Here is a 10,000-nt window from a genome sequence, read left to right as displayed (position 1 = left end):
TGAAATGAGTGAAGACAGACAGTGAGGCGTTCAATATGCTCACGTGGATCACAGTGAAAAGAACTCCTGGCGTGGGATTACAGACAGACCCAAGTGGATCAGCACGCAGTTGACAGGGGACTTTGGGTAATTTACTGGGTGCAACCAAAGGCTTACGGTTTCATCTTATGGCTGATTTTTTTCCCCCCTGCTTCTCAGTTATATTATCACTAGGAAACAACAACGTTAAATGTGATGTGCTAGAACATGGCCGAGCAGTTCGATTAGTTCCCCGCTGCCTAAATTGCAAGCTTCCCTCGATCATTATTCCTTTCCCTCCTCCTGAGCTTGGAATTACAAGCTTAAGTGTTGTTTTCGTGCGCGACTGACTGACTGAGAGACAGACATTGAGACGGAGAATAAATGCACTGACCTCCTCAAACCTGGCTTCATCCTCACAGTTCTCCAGGACACGTGAGCAGAAGGACAGACCTACGGAGAAGGAAAAAGACCTTGTCTTATTAAATCCTACGGACTCAATTTGAGAGCATCGTAATGGACGTATGTATTCATCATCATACATGTCTCAGCATTTATATTAGGGCCATATTTACCACCATTTATCAGCATAACTCATTTACAGTGTTTGATTGATGCCAGGAAAATAAGGAGACAGGCAGAGCAGGTCAACACTGACCATCCGACAAGCCAAATAGTGCTATTTAATTAGCATTTAAATTCAATACATGCATTAGACGGTCTCCAGCAATATAAACAGAAAACGTGATCGCAGACAGTTTAACGATGATCGACATCGAGCTAAATAGATCCCTTCCGACACTACAACAGGTTCTGACTGTGTCGCAGTACGATGCTGTAAATATGATGAGTATGAAGAATATCGGACACCCTAGAGAATTTAAACCCACTGAGCAGCACATCTTCAAGAGCTAAGCAAACATAAACTGTCAACACAAATGCAGCATAAGCACGGCCGCCCACGCACGCACATACACATGCGGTAATAATCACTGGAAACTAATGTTGTAATGCACATCAAATTAGACCAGAGAGCTTATTACAAAGTCAGAACGACTGCTCCTCTTGCCTGCTTGTATCACAGTACAAGTGAGGCTTTCGCAATACGTGGCCCGGGCATTTCGGATTGTGGATGCACGCCGGATTATAACGCAGGTGCGTTAACAAAAGCGCAAAACACAAAAGAAGAAAAGATCTAACGAAATAAAAACAAGAGGGAAATATGATATATGCAGCGTGCTTTGGTTTTGTTTCGTTTTGTTTAATTTTAGATCAAAATCATGTACTGTAGTGCAAAGCGTATTGATTTTAAATATTAATTTAATCTAGAATAGAAATCTACATGCAGGTGAAAAATTTAAGGGATGATTAATCACTCTGTTGTGATTTTCGGGCATTTTCGCTGGCATGGTTTGGCTCCACTTGTCTCCTTAGAGGGACGCGTCACTGCAACTAAATACAAAGTTCTTCTGACTGATCATGTCTGTCCTGTGATGAAGCATTTCTATCCTGATGGGTGTTCATTTCACACCCACAGGGCTCACTGAACGCTTCCATTTCAAATGAGTATGAAAATGCTGTCATTCATATGCTAACACCAGATGTCAACCCAGTCGAACACCAGATTTTGGAGTGCCATGTTAGCACTCTTCACCACCATCATTAAAATCCAACTAAGTGAATAGAAGAGAGAATAGAGATTTACAGAATATGTGAAGTCCTGCCGGTTTGTTGTGCCTTAATTCAACACATAAGGCAGTTTATGTTGTCGTTGTTGTTTTTTACTGTGATTTGATCTGCTTATTTTTGTCTCTAGAGTCAGACCGATACCTGGTGGTGCTAAAATAGCCCACTCAGCTTCAGTGTTTCATTGATTAAGTCAATTATTCCACCCACCCAAGGTACAACAGAATAATAAATACACTCAAGTCAGGGTATGAGTGATATAACAAACACAAGGCTTTTGGACAGCTGAATTAGACACATAAATTTATAGAATCCCCCAAAGACTATAAACAAAAGGTCCTTTGATGATGAAAGACGCCCCAGAGCAGCTCTGTCTCCTTGCTCTCCGTTTAGCTGGTGTTTACAGACAGACATAATGAATGCAGTAGAGAAGTTAGAGTGATGCATTATAGAGAGTATACAGCTGGAAGGATCCCTAACAAGAAGCTCCCGATCTCATTCAAAGAAAACATGAGAAGGGTTTATCATGCGACTTGCCAAACTGAATAGAATTCGCTTCCAGTATATAATCAGCTATCAAGCTCCATATACAGTAGTTCTCCTTTCTGTACTCAACTATATAAAAACAAAAAAAGAGGTGAAGAAATGGGAATTTTCACACTTAATATCAAAGAAGTAAGGATTTTATTATCTTATTATATGATACTGATATCAGTGCTCTGATCTGATCGGCTCCAATAACAAATCAGTGTTTCAAGATCATATTGGGCGCAATACCATCCATCCATCCATTTTCTATACCACTTGAACACAGGATCACAGGGAGCCTGGAGCCTATCCTAGGGGACATGAGGCGGGAGACCCGAGGTGCCAACCCATCACCAATACCTATACTACCTAATACGGTCAAAGCATCCTGTTGTCATTTATACTCCCTTAGTTTCCCTGTTTGCAAAGTATTGCATGTGTTGTACGCATTATTGAGTATATTTCCCAGTCTTTTTTGTTTTTTTTTTGTGTGTGTGTGTTTCTACTATTTAGTATTCATCTGTCTGTGTTTTGACCCCAGCCATGGACGTTTTTTGGATTTCTCCTAATATACTGTATATGTTGACCTCCCTGATTTGCACGTTGTGTCTCTTTCTAACACCTGCATATTACATATGCATATATACATATATACTGCCAGATTTATATATGACTCCACTTCCAAGGTTCCTGCAGAACACCAAGTGACTTTCAATTATTGTTGTTGTTCTGGGTGTTCCAGCAGGGTTTCCTCTTGTGCTCTGGCTACTGTTCAACATTGTACTTGTCAGTACACTACAAAATGTTTTCTGTTTGTTTTGTTCGTTTGGTTGGTTGGTTGATTGGTTGGTTGGTTGGTTAGGTTTGCTTCATTTAATTTTTTTTTTTTTTTTTACTCATGCAGTGATTCGTATGATCTGGAGGTGGTTCAGTATTCGCTGCTGACAGAAATATCAGGGCTGAAATTGTGTGGTGTGCACTTGGAGTGCACGCATAAGTGTGATGCTATGTTGAGCACAGGCTATGGACAACTGAAATTACTGATGATAAGAGGGATGAAAATAACGGTACAGCATAACATCCTTTAGTGTCCGAAAGCTGACTGAAGCGCTTGAACTATAACAACTATAACTTTGGTAATATACACTTGGTTTTAACTATAACTTTTACTTTGTCGAGCTACACGTGCTACTCCTGAGATATCACTGATCCTGACCCCTTCTGCTCTCTGGACCTGCCTGATCCATCCTAATGCCCGAATTCTGATTGGGGTTCTCAGCACGTGGAAATCCCTTACGGCTCCAAATGGACAGCCTAAAGATATGTGAGATCACTGTGGACGGTACCAGTTAAAAACCATGACGATGGTGTTGGACTGCAATTGATATGAATAGTTTTGCACTCAAGTCTTCAGTAAACTTCAACAAAACAGACTTCACATGAAAACTATAATGAATTTCTTGGGTACACAATTGCACTTTTGACCATGTAGGACATAGTTATAGAATGGAATTATTTATAACTATATTACTAAAATTGAATTGAATTCAATTGAATAACAGAAGTCCTTAATATGAGGGAATTATTATAATACCATAGATAGAATTCTAAAAATGAAAAGAGAAAGGCCCACTTAAGAAGTATGCTTATGCTTGGTAATTACACAGATATAGGATACAGATATTGCTGTTTTGTTTTTGTTTTTTTTACCATCTTAGTAGCTTTGCTTGTCCCTATTTCATCAAAATACACATTGACGATTCGTATTACACTCCATTCATTTTTGATTTTGCATGGTAGAAATCAGATCTGTGTGTTCTGCATTTCCCAGAGGAACAGGATGTGACTGAGCTGAGAGGGTGCTTCCTGAAAACTTTCGGCTCCAGACAGGCTAGAGCCGTAAACAGCTCTGTGGATGCCAATGGCAGCAAAAAAAAAAAAAAAAAAAAAAAAGACCACAAATTTGGAAACATTTTCAAACAAAATCAGAAATACTGCACGTCACACTGCATTCCGAGATCATTCAATCTGACCAAAGTACTACAAAGCAGATGTATGCGTCCTCATTTTCGATTTATTTCGGAAGACATTTAATAAAATCATCAAACTCCGTTTCCTAATACGACACTAGGTACTGTTTTGCTGCACGCTCGTCATCAAACCCATGTCTTCAAGTATTATGATTTTTTTTAATTAGTATTATTTTATCATATTGCCCACCTCTGTTTTGTTTAACAAAAATGGAACCTGCTACAGTATTAAATTCTTCCTGAACAGGTACAAGCTCAGATTTCACAAATTCTCACTTTCTTTTACTAGTGTCGCGTTGGAAGCCCCAGAAAACCATGCGCACTTAATCTACGACAGGAGTGAGCAACACAAAGCAACACCACCCTACGTCCTATCACTAAACAAATACAAAACAGTTTCTAATATGGTGGGCAACCGCTGTGCTGTCCAAGGTGCTGAACTAAAAGCAACAGCATAACATAACGGAGAGAGAGAGAGAGGGAGAGAGAGAGAGAGAGAGAGAGAGAGAGAAATTTCCTAGATTATATACTCTCTCCTCAAATCAAATCATCAAACCTCATCTCTTCAGTTATTAAATTTCAGCTCGTTCAATTTAATGTTAGTTGCTCAGGGCACTTCAGCAGCCTTTATAGCCTACACAAACTGCGTTCAATTAACTCTTGATTCGCCTACGGCTTTGCCAACTTACTCAGATGCTGCATGATTCTCACACTCAATCGTGATCACACAAAATAAAATAAAAAAATAACACCAGCTTTTGAATAAATAAACAAATAAATAAATAAATAAATAAATAAATAAATAGATAAATAAATAAATACATCCCCACCCTGTTCAGTGAAAGTAGACACCCATGAACACTGCAGGAATCGAGACAACACTGTAAGATGAGAATGTACACAGTGCTTATGCACTCTTTTGTATAATATCAGCATCTCCTTGGGACCACGTGCGAACCTCGCCTACATGTGCACGCAATAATAAGTCAATATGATATGATATAATATTTAGGAGAGTGGTATGCGGTGTTGAATGAAGCCCTCAGTGCGAAATCGTCCCTGTTTGAGTAACATCTGTACTCTGCATCCATTCATTCAGTGTCCTGTTGGACTTGTATTGAACATTGTGGTCGTTTATAATAAAAATGTAGATTTTACAACACGGGATTTCTCTGTGCGCGAGAGACAGGGAGAAGGGGGATCCCTAACTTTGAGCAGGAATCTTCCACATCACTGGGGGGGCATGATTCAGCCCCAAACCCACCCACGCACACAAAGTGAAAGATTAAGGCTAGGACTAATCATAGATGCGGAATAACCTGCAAGAGACTCTAGGCTGAATTGTAACATACGTGTAGAAAAAAAAAAAAAAGAATGAATGAAAGAAAGAAAGAAAAGAAAACAGTAAACACAGTGTAGAGGTACCTCTGAATGAGACTTTGGCGAGTCGGTCCCCTTTCCCGGGAAGCTCTGAAACCGATTTCAGATACACCACCAGAGTCATGGCAGCTCAAAATCACGGAAATCACGAGCGCAAGAAATCCCCCCAAAAGTATAGCCCCCTACTTATATAAAACCTGCCATAGACTATGAATATAAATCTGAATGTTCTTTGTGCCCAAGCGACAAAAACGTCAACGTCTGCAATATTTCCCGACTTTAAAAAGATCCGTAAATAATTAAAGTGCATTCATGTTTGCCTTGATCTGGTCAGTGCTCCACACGCGCAGCTTTCCGCCCCTTTACCGCTGATGCGCACTCAGTGATGGGGGATTCGAAAACGAACCGGTTCTTCATAAACAACTCTTTCAAGCGAGTCGAATGAATCGATTCGCATACGCGATGGAGCGAAAAGTTTCGTTTTTGACTCGTTTCGAAATTTTGACAGCATTTTCCCTCTTTATGTTCATGTCTTAGCCTACTGCAAGGTCAACGAGTATCATATGTTACATACTGTGACATGTATATTTAAATGTGACTGGACAAACCAAACCCTCATAGAATTTATAATGGTTTTAAAGGGTATAATGGGAATTGTATTGGCTTTAATGGAAACTGTGTTGGTTTTAATGGTCCCTGTGGGTCCGTTTGTAATGTGTTGCCTTCTCTTCTGCCTTCTGGTATTTTATGCCTAGTGGATACCATTAAGGACCAATAATGGTAATCGTTAGAATTTCTGTGATGTTTTCTATTGTTTTCCTATTGATTTTTTTTTTTCCCAGTTGGGTTAGTAGGGTAATTGTAACATTATGACAATAGGCTCACGTTATACATATTTACTCTTTTGCTGTAAATGTGAGTTATTGTTAAGGTTAAAATTCTAGCATGACATCTCTGTAAGTCACTTTGTGCTCAGGTGAACTAAACAGGCAGGGTTCGATTCACCTAAACGTGTAGTTAGAAGGAATCGACTCATTAAAGCGAGTCATAATGAGCGTCAGTGTTACGCGCGGAGCTGCTCACGGTGCGGTGGAGACGCCGAAGATCCAGCAGGGGGCAGCATTTTAAACTCAGTTCAAGCAATGCGCTTATACCACAACACCTACAGGCTTCCACAGCAGAGCGCTTGTGGAGGTGAATTTCAGACAGAGAAATTAAGAACAAATCTCATGCTTGTTCTCACTTCAAACAGCAAGGGTTCACGTTATTGTAAATAAATCCCAGGCCCTGCTCACTGAAACCTTTGCCACTGCCTTGAAACTGCAGGAATCAAACAAGGATTTCATTCAAATTAAAGTTGATTGAATTAAATAGCCTAGTAGAAGCCTATTCGTGCACACGAATACAAACACTGTAGTAGACTATTCCACAACGTGCATTACATGTATATGTTTAATAGCCTTCACATTGTACATAAATGAACACCAGAGAGTGCGCGCAGGGTCACGTGAGAACCTCAGTGGTTACCAGGCAACTCAGTGTTGTCGCTTTAGGTGTGCAGTGCTGGAGAAGCATCTCTGAGATCTCTCTTCTCTCTGTATGAACTCTGTGAGTTCACCAGAACATGGCAGCAGTGACTTCCAGAAACGGCACTCTTATCACGCACAACAATGCGACCTACATCCCATCGCCTCTGATACCGGGGTAGGCTACCTGATGATCACATGATTACATTAAACAGGTGTGTAGAGGTGTCCTGTAGAGTGTCTGACACTTATCTTTAGCTTTAGCTTTTCTGTAAAGCTGCTTTAGTCAAAGCAGCTTTACAGAAACATATAAACACAGGATACAGATTTTAAGTGTGTGGCGAGGAAAAACTCCCTAAGATGTTAGAAGACAAAGAAACCTTGAGAGGAACCAGACTCAGAAGGGAACCCGTCCTCATCTGGGTCCGAACAGATAGTGTGAAAGTAAAAGGAAGTTCATTATGGTTTTGATCTAGTCCTTTCTTAAACATGTCTACTTATCTTCACTTTGGTTTCCCACATTACCCATATTGCCATCCGATCCTCTGACATAGTGGCACCAGTAAGAATTCATCTCGATACCTAAACAGACTGATGCAGCGGCGCTTTAGTCGTTTAGTCTGACCACGTCTCCCACCTCTGCCTCAAACACACACTGATCCAAAGCTTCCACTTTCATGCTAAAACCACCATTGTGCTTGTCATCTCGTAGATCGCTAACTCGATCACTAACTTGCCTTCATGAATTCCGAGGCCGCTATGTCTCATTTCTCATTGAACTACATTTCTAGATTTTCTCATTGATGTGACATTGAACGTCAGTTGAAAATAGCGAGTGAGGAAAGAAACTCTTGTTCTTGTGTTCTCGGGAGGCAACCGCAAAATTTCACCATTTATCACTTACGTTTGAGATTGTTAACCCCCCACCCCCATACAGTATTTAACCCTCCTATTATATTATGGGTCAGTTTGAACCATTTCCACATTTGAGACGTCTGGAACACTGGTTAATCTCTCTTTGAAATTCTGTGACTTCTCCTCATGAACTTATACACAAATATTTCTTCTTACGGTTTGTCTCGGACAAGCCATAATAAAGTTTTTTTTTTCTGTTTTAAACTGTTTGCTGTTTTTCTGTGTATTTAAAGCTCCGGAAGTCATTTTGACCCCCAACATGACAGGAGGGTTAACATCGTTGTGACTGTTCTACCGGACCGCCGACGTCTCACGGGAATAATGAAAATATAGTACAAACCAACAAATTAGCACCAGAATGACTGAACACATCACACGTATGCCAATATGAACATATTTAATGCATTCAGTGTGGGCTTTTAAATAATAGAGCGGTGTCTTATTTAGGAGAATGTGAAACACCGGGAAAGTGTGTTAAAGAATAACAAGGCCAATATGTGGATATCCTGAGTCAAAACAAACTCTATTTGAAATGATGTTACACTGGGGTAGAAATAAAATATATATATATTAGAAAATATCTGAATTGTGCTCTGCATATTGAGCAGATTTCTGTTGGTAAATTCCTGGATCAATTAGTTTCACAGGACATGTGCCTACCACCAAGTTCATGTCTGGGGACACATTTGGGAAGGCAAGCGTCAAGTATTTACAGGACGTCCGACGTGCATCCACGGCCTGCCATGCAAGTGAATATGGTAAAGGTGGCCTGCTCCCTTGCATCTACTCAAATGATGGGCCTCTGATCAATATGCATCGCTCACAGAACAGATACCCAGCCGTCCAGCCGACCTACTGGTCACGTTACAATGTAGATTTCAAACGGCAAGGAGAGATCGAGCTTTTTAATGAGGTGAGAAACGGAACTCTGGTGTTCTTTGCTCTGCATAGTGACCATAAATACACTGGGTGCTCAAAGCACTTTCGGTATTAACATCTTGCGTATGTTGTCAAAAGAAGAGATGAGAATTAGAAATATCGACAGGTGTAAAACACTAGCGTGAAATAAGATTAGACGTGAGGAACGGTGATTAATAGAGAAAGAGCACCCATGAGACACGTGAAGTGAGAGAGAAGAACGCTCAGGAAGTGAATGCATGTCAGCGTTATGCTAAATGACTTGTTTTGTCCTCCAGCTGGCACAGAAACACAGGGAGAAATACAAAGATACGACTGGGACACGGCAGCCTGTGAGTTTCTTCACGATGCCAGTGACGGACAATGAGAAGTATTTGTGTAAGACGCACTACTTTGAAAATTAATTAATAACTTTGTATTTGTTGGTACAAGTGTGTGTTACTGTGTATTCGGTGACATAATGCAACAACAACCAAAGAAAGTGATGGAGGAGGCCCTATGGGATGGGACGCGGGGTTCAATCGAGTAAAACTACATTGTGTGGCCAAAAGTATGTGGACACCTGACCATCACATCTATATTAGCCTCTTGAACATCCCATTCCAAAACCTCGTTCTGGCTTTAACTCTTTTGGAAAGGCTTTCTATAAGATTTCGGAGTGTGTCTGTGGGAAATTGTGCCCCATTCGGTCAAAAAAGTATTTGTGAAGTCAGGCAATCGCGAGGAGGCCTGGCTCGCAATCAAACTTCCAGTTCATCACAGGTGTTCCGTGGGGTTGAGTTTAGGTCTTAAAATGTCTTTGTATGCTGTCGCATTAACATTACCATTCACTGGAACCAAGGGGCCCAAACCCTGAAAAAACAGCAACAGAGAATTATCCCTCCTGCACCAAACATAACAGCAGACACTATGCAGTCCGGTAGGTGGCGGTCTCCTGGTATCTCATCCATCAGACTGCCAGATAATGAAGCATGATTCCTCACTCTGGAGAACACATTT

The 10,000-nt window shown here is 40.7% G+C and overlaps 2 protein-coding genes across 3 annotated transcripts in view; one reads left to right on the top strand and one right to left on the bottom strand.

Annotated features, from left to right (window-relative positions):
- The window catches only part of otofa (otoferlin a), a 62,246-nt gene extending 56,253 nt beyond the window's left edge, over positions 1–5,993 (bottom strand). For both annotated transcript variants that reach the window (XM_017456223.3, XM_017456224.3), the window contains exons 1-2: positions 5,688–5,993; positions 413–471 (exon numbers count right to left, since the gene is read on the bottom strand). In XM_017456223.3, the coding sequence (XP_017311712.1) occupies positions 413–471; positions 5,688–5,766 (138 nt within the window). In that variant the 5' untranslated portion in view covers positions 5,767–5,993. The remainder of the gene's footprint in view (positions 1–412; positions 472–5,687) is intronic.
- A 1,273-nt stretch (positions 5,994–7,266) lies between these two features.
- On the top strand, positions 7,267–9,505 carry fam166c (family with sequence similarity 166 member C). Its single transcript, XM_017455566.3, has 3 exons — positions 7,267–7,346; positions 8,723–8,996; positions 9,280–9,505. Exons 1-3 carry the CDS (start codon positions 7,267–7,269, stop codon positions 9,403–9,405), a joined length of 480 nt encoding a protein of 159 aa, XP_017311055.1. The 3' UTR covers positions 9,406–9,505.
- The last annotated feature ends 495 nt before the right edge of the window (positions 9,506–10,000 follow it).

This window comes from Ictalurus punctatus, chromosome 25 (assembly GCF_001660625.3).
Source record: "Ictalurus punctatus breed USDA103 chromosome 25, Coco_2.0, whole genome shotgun sequence".
In the NCBI taxonomy this organism is placed as follows: Eukaryota; Metazoa; Chordata; class Actinopteri; order Siluriformes; family Ictaluridae; genus Ictalurus; species Ictalurus punctatus.
The sequence above is the reverse complement of the archived record's forward strand: the minus strand, read 5'-3'. Positions and strand labels throughout refer to the sequence as shown.

Excerpts from the sequence above, each read along its gene's own strand:
- fam166c (XM_017455566.3), top strand. The coding sequence starts at position 7,267 with ATGGCAGCAGTGACTTCCAGAAACGGCACTCTTATCACGCACAACAAT. Across the intron at positions 7,347-8,722 it reads CCATCGCCTCTGATACCGGG|TTTCACAGGACATGTGCCTA; the intron begins GTAGGCTACCTG and ends TGGATCAATTAG. Across the intron at positions 8,997-9,279 it reads AGATCGAGCTTTTTAATGAG|CTGGCACAGAAACACAGGGA; the intron begins GTGAGAAACGGA and ends TTTGTCCTCCAG.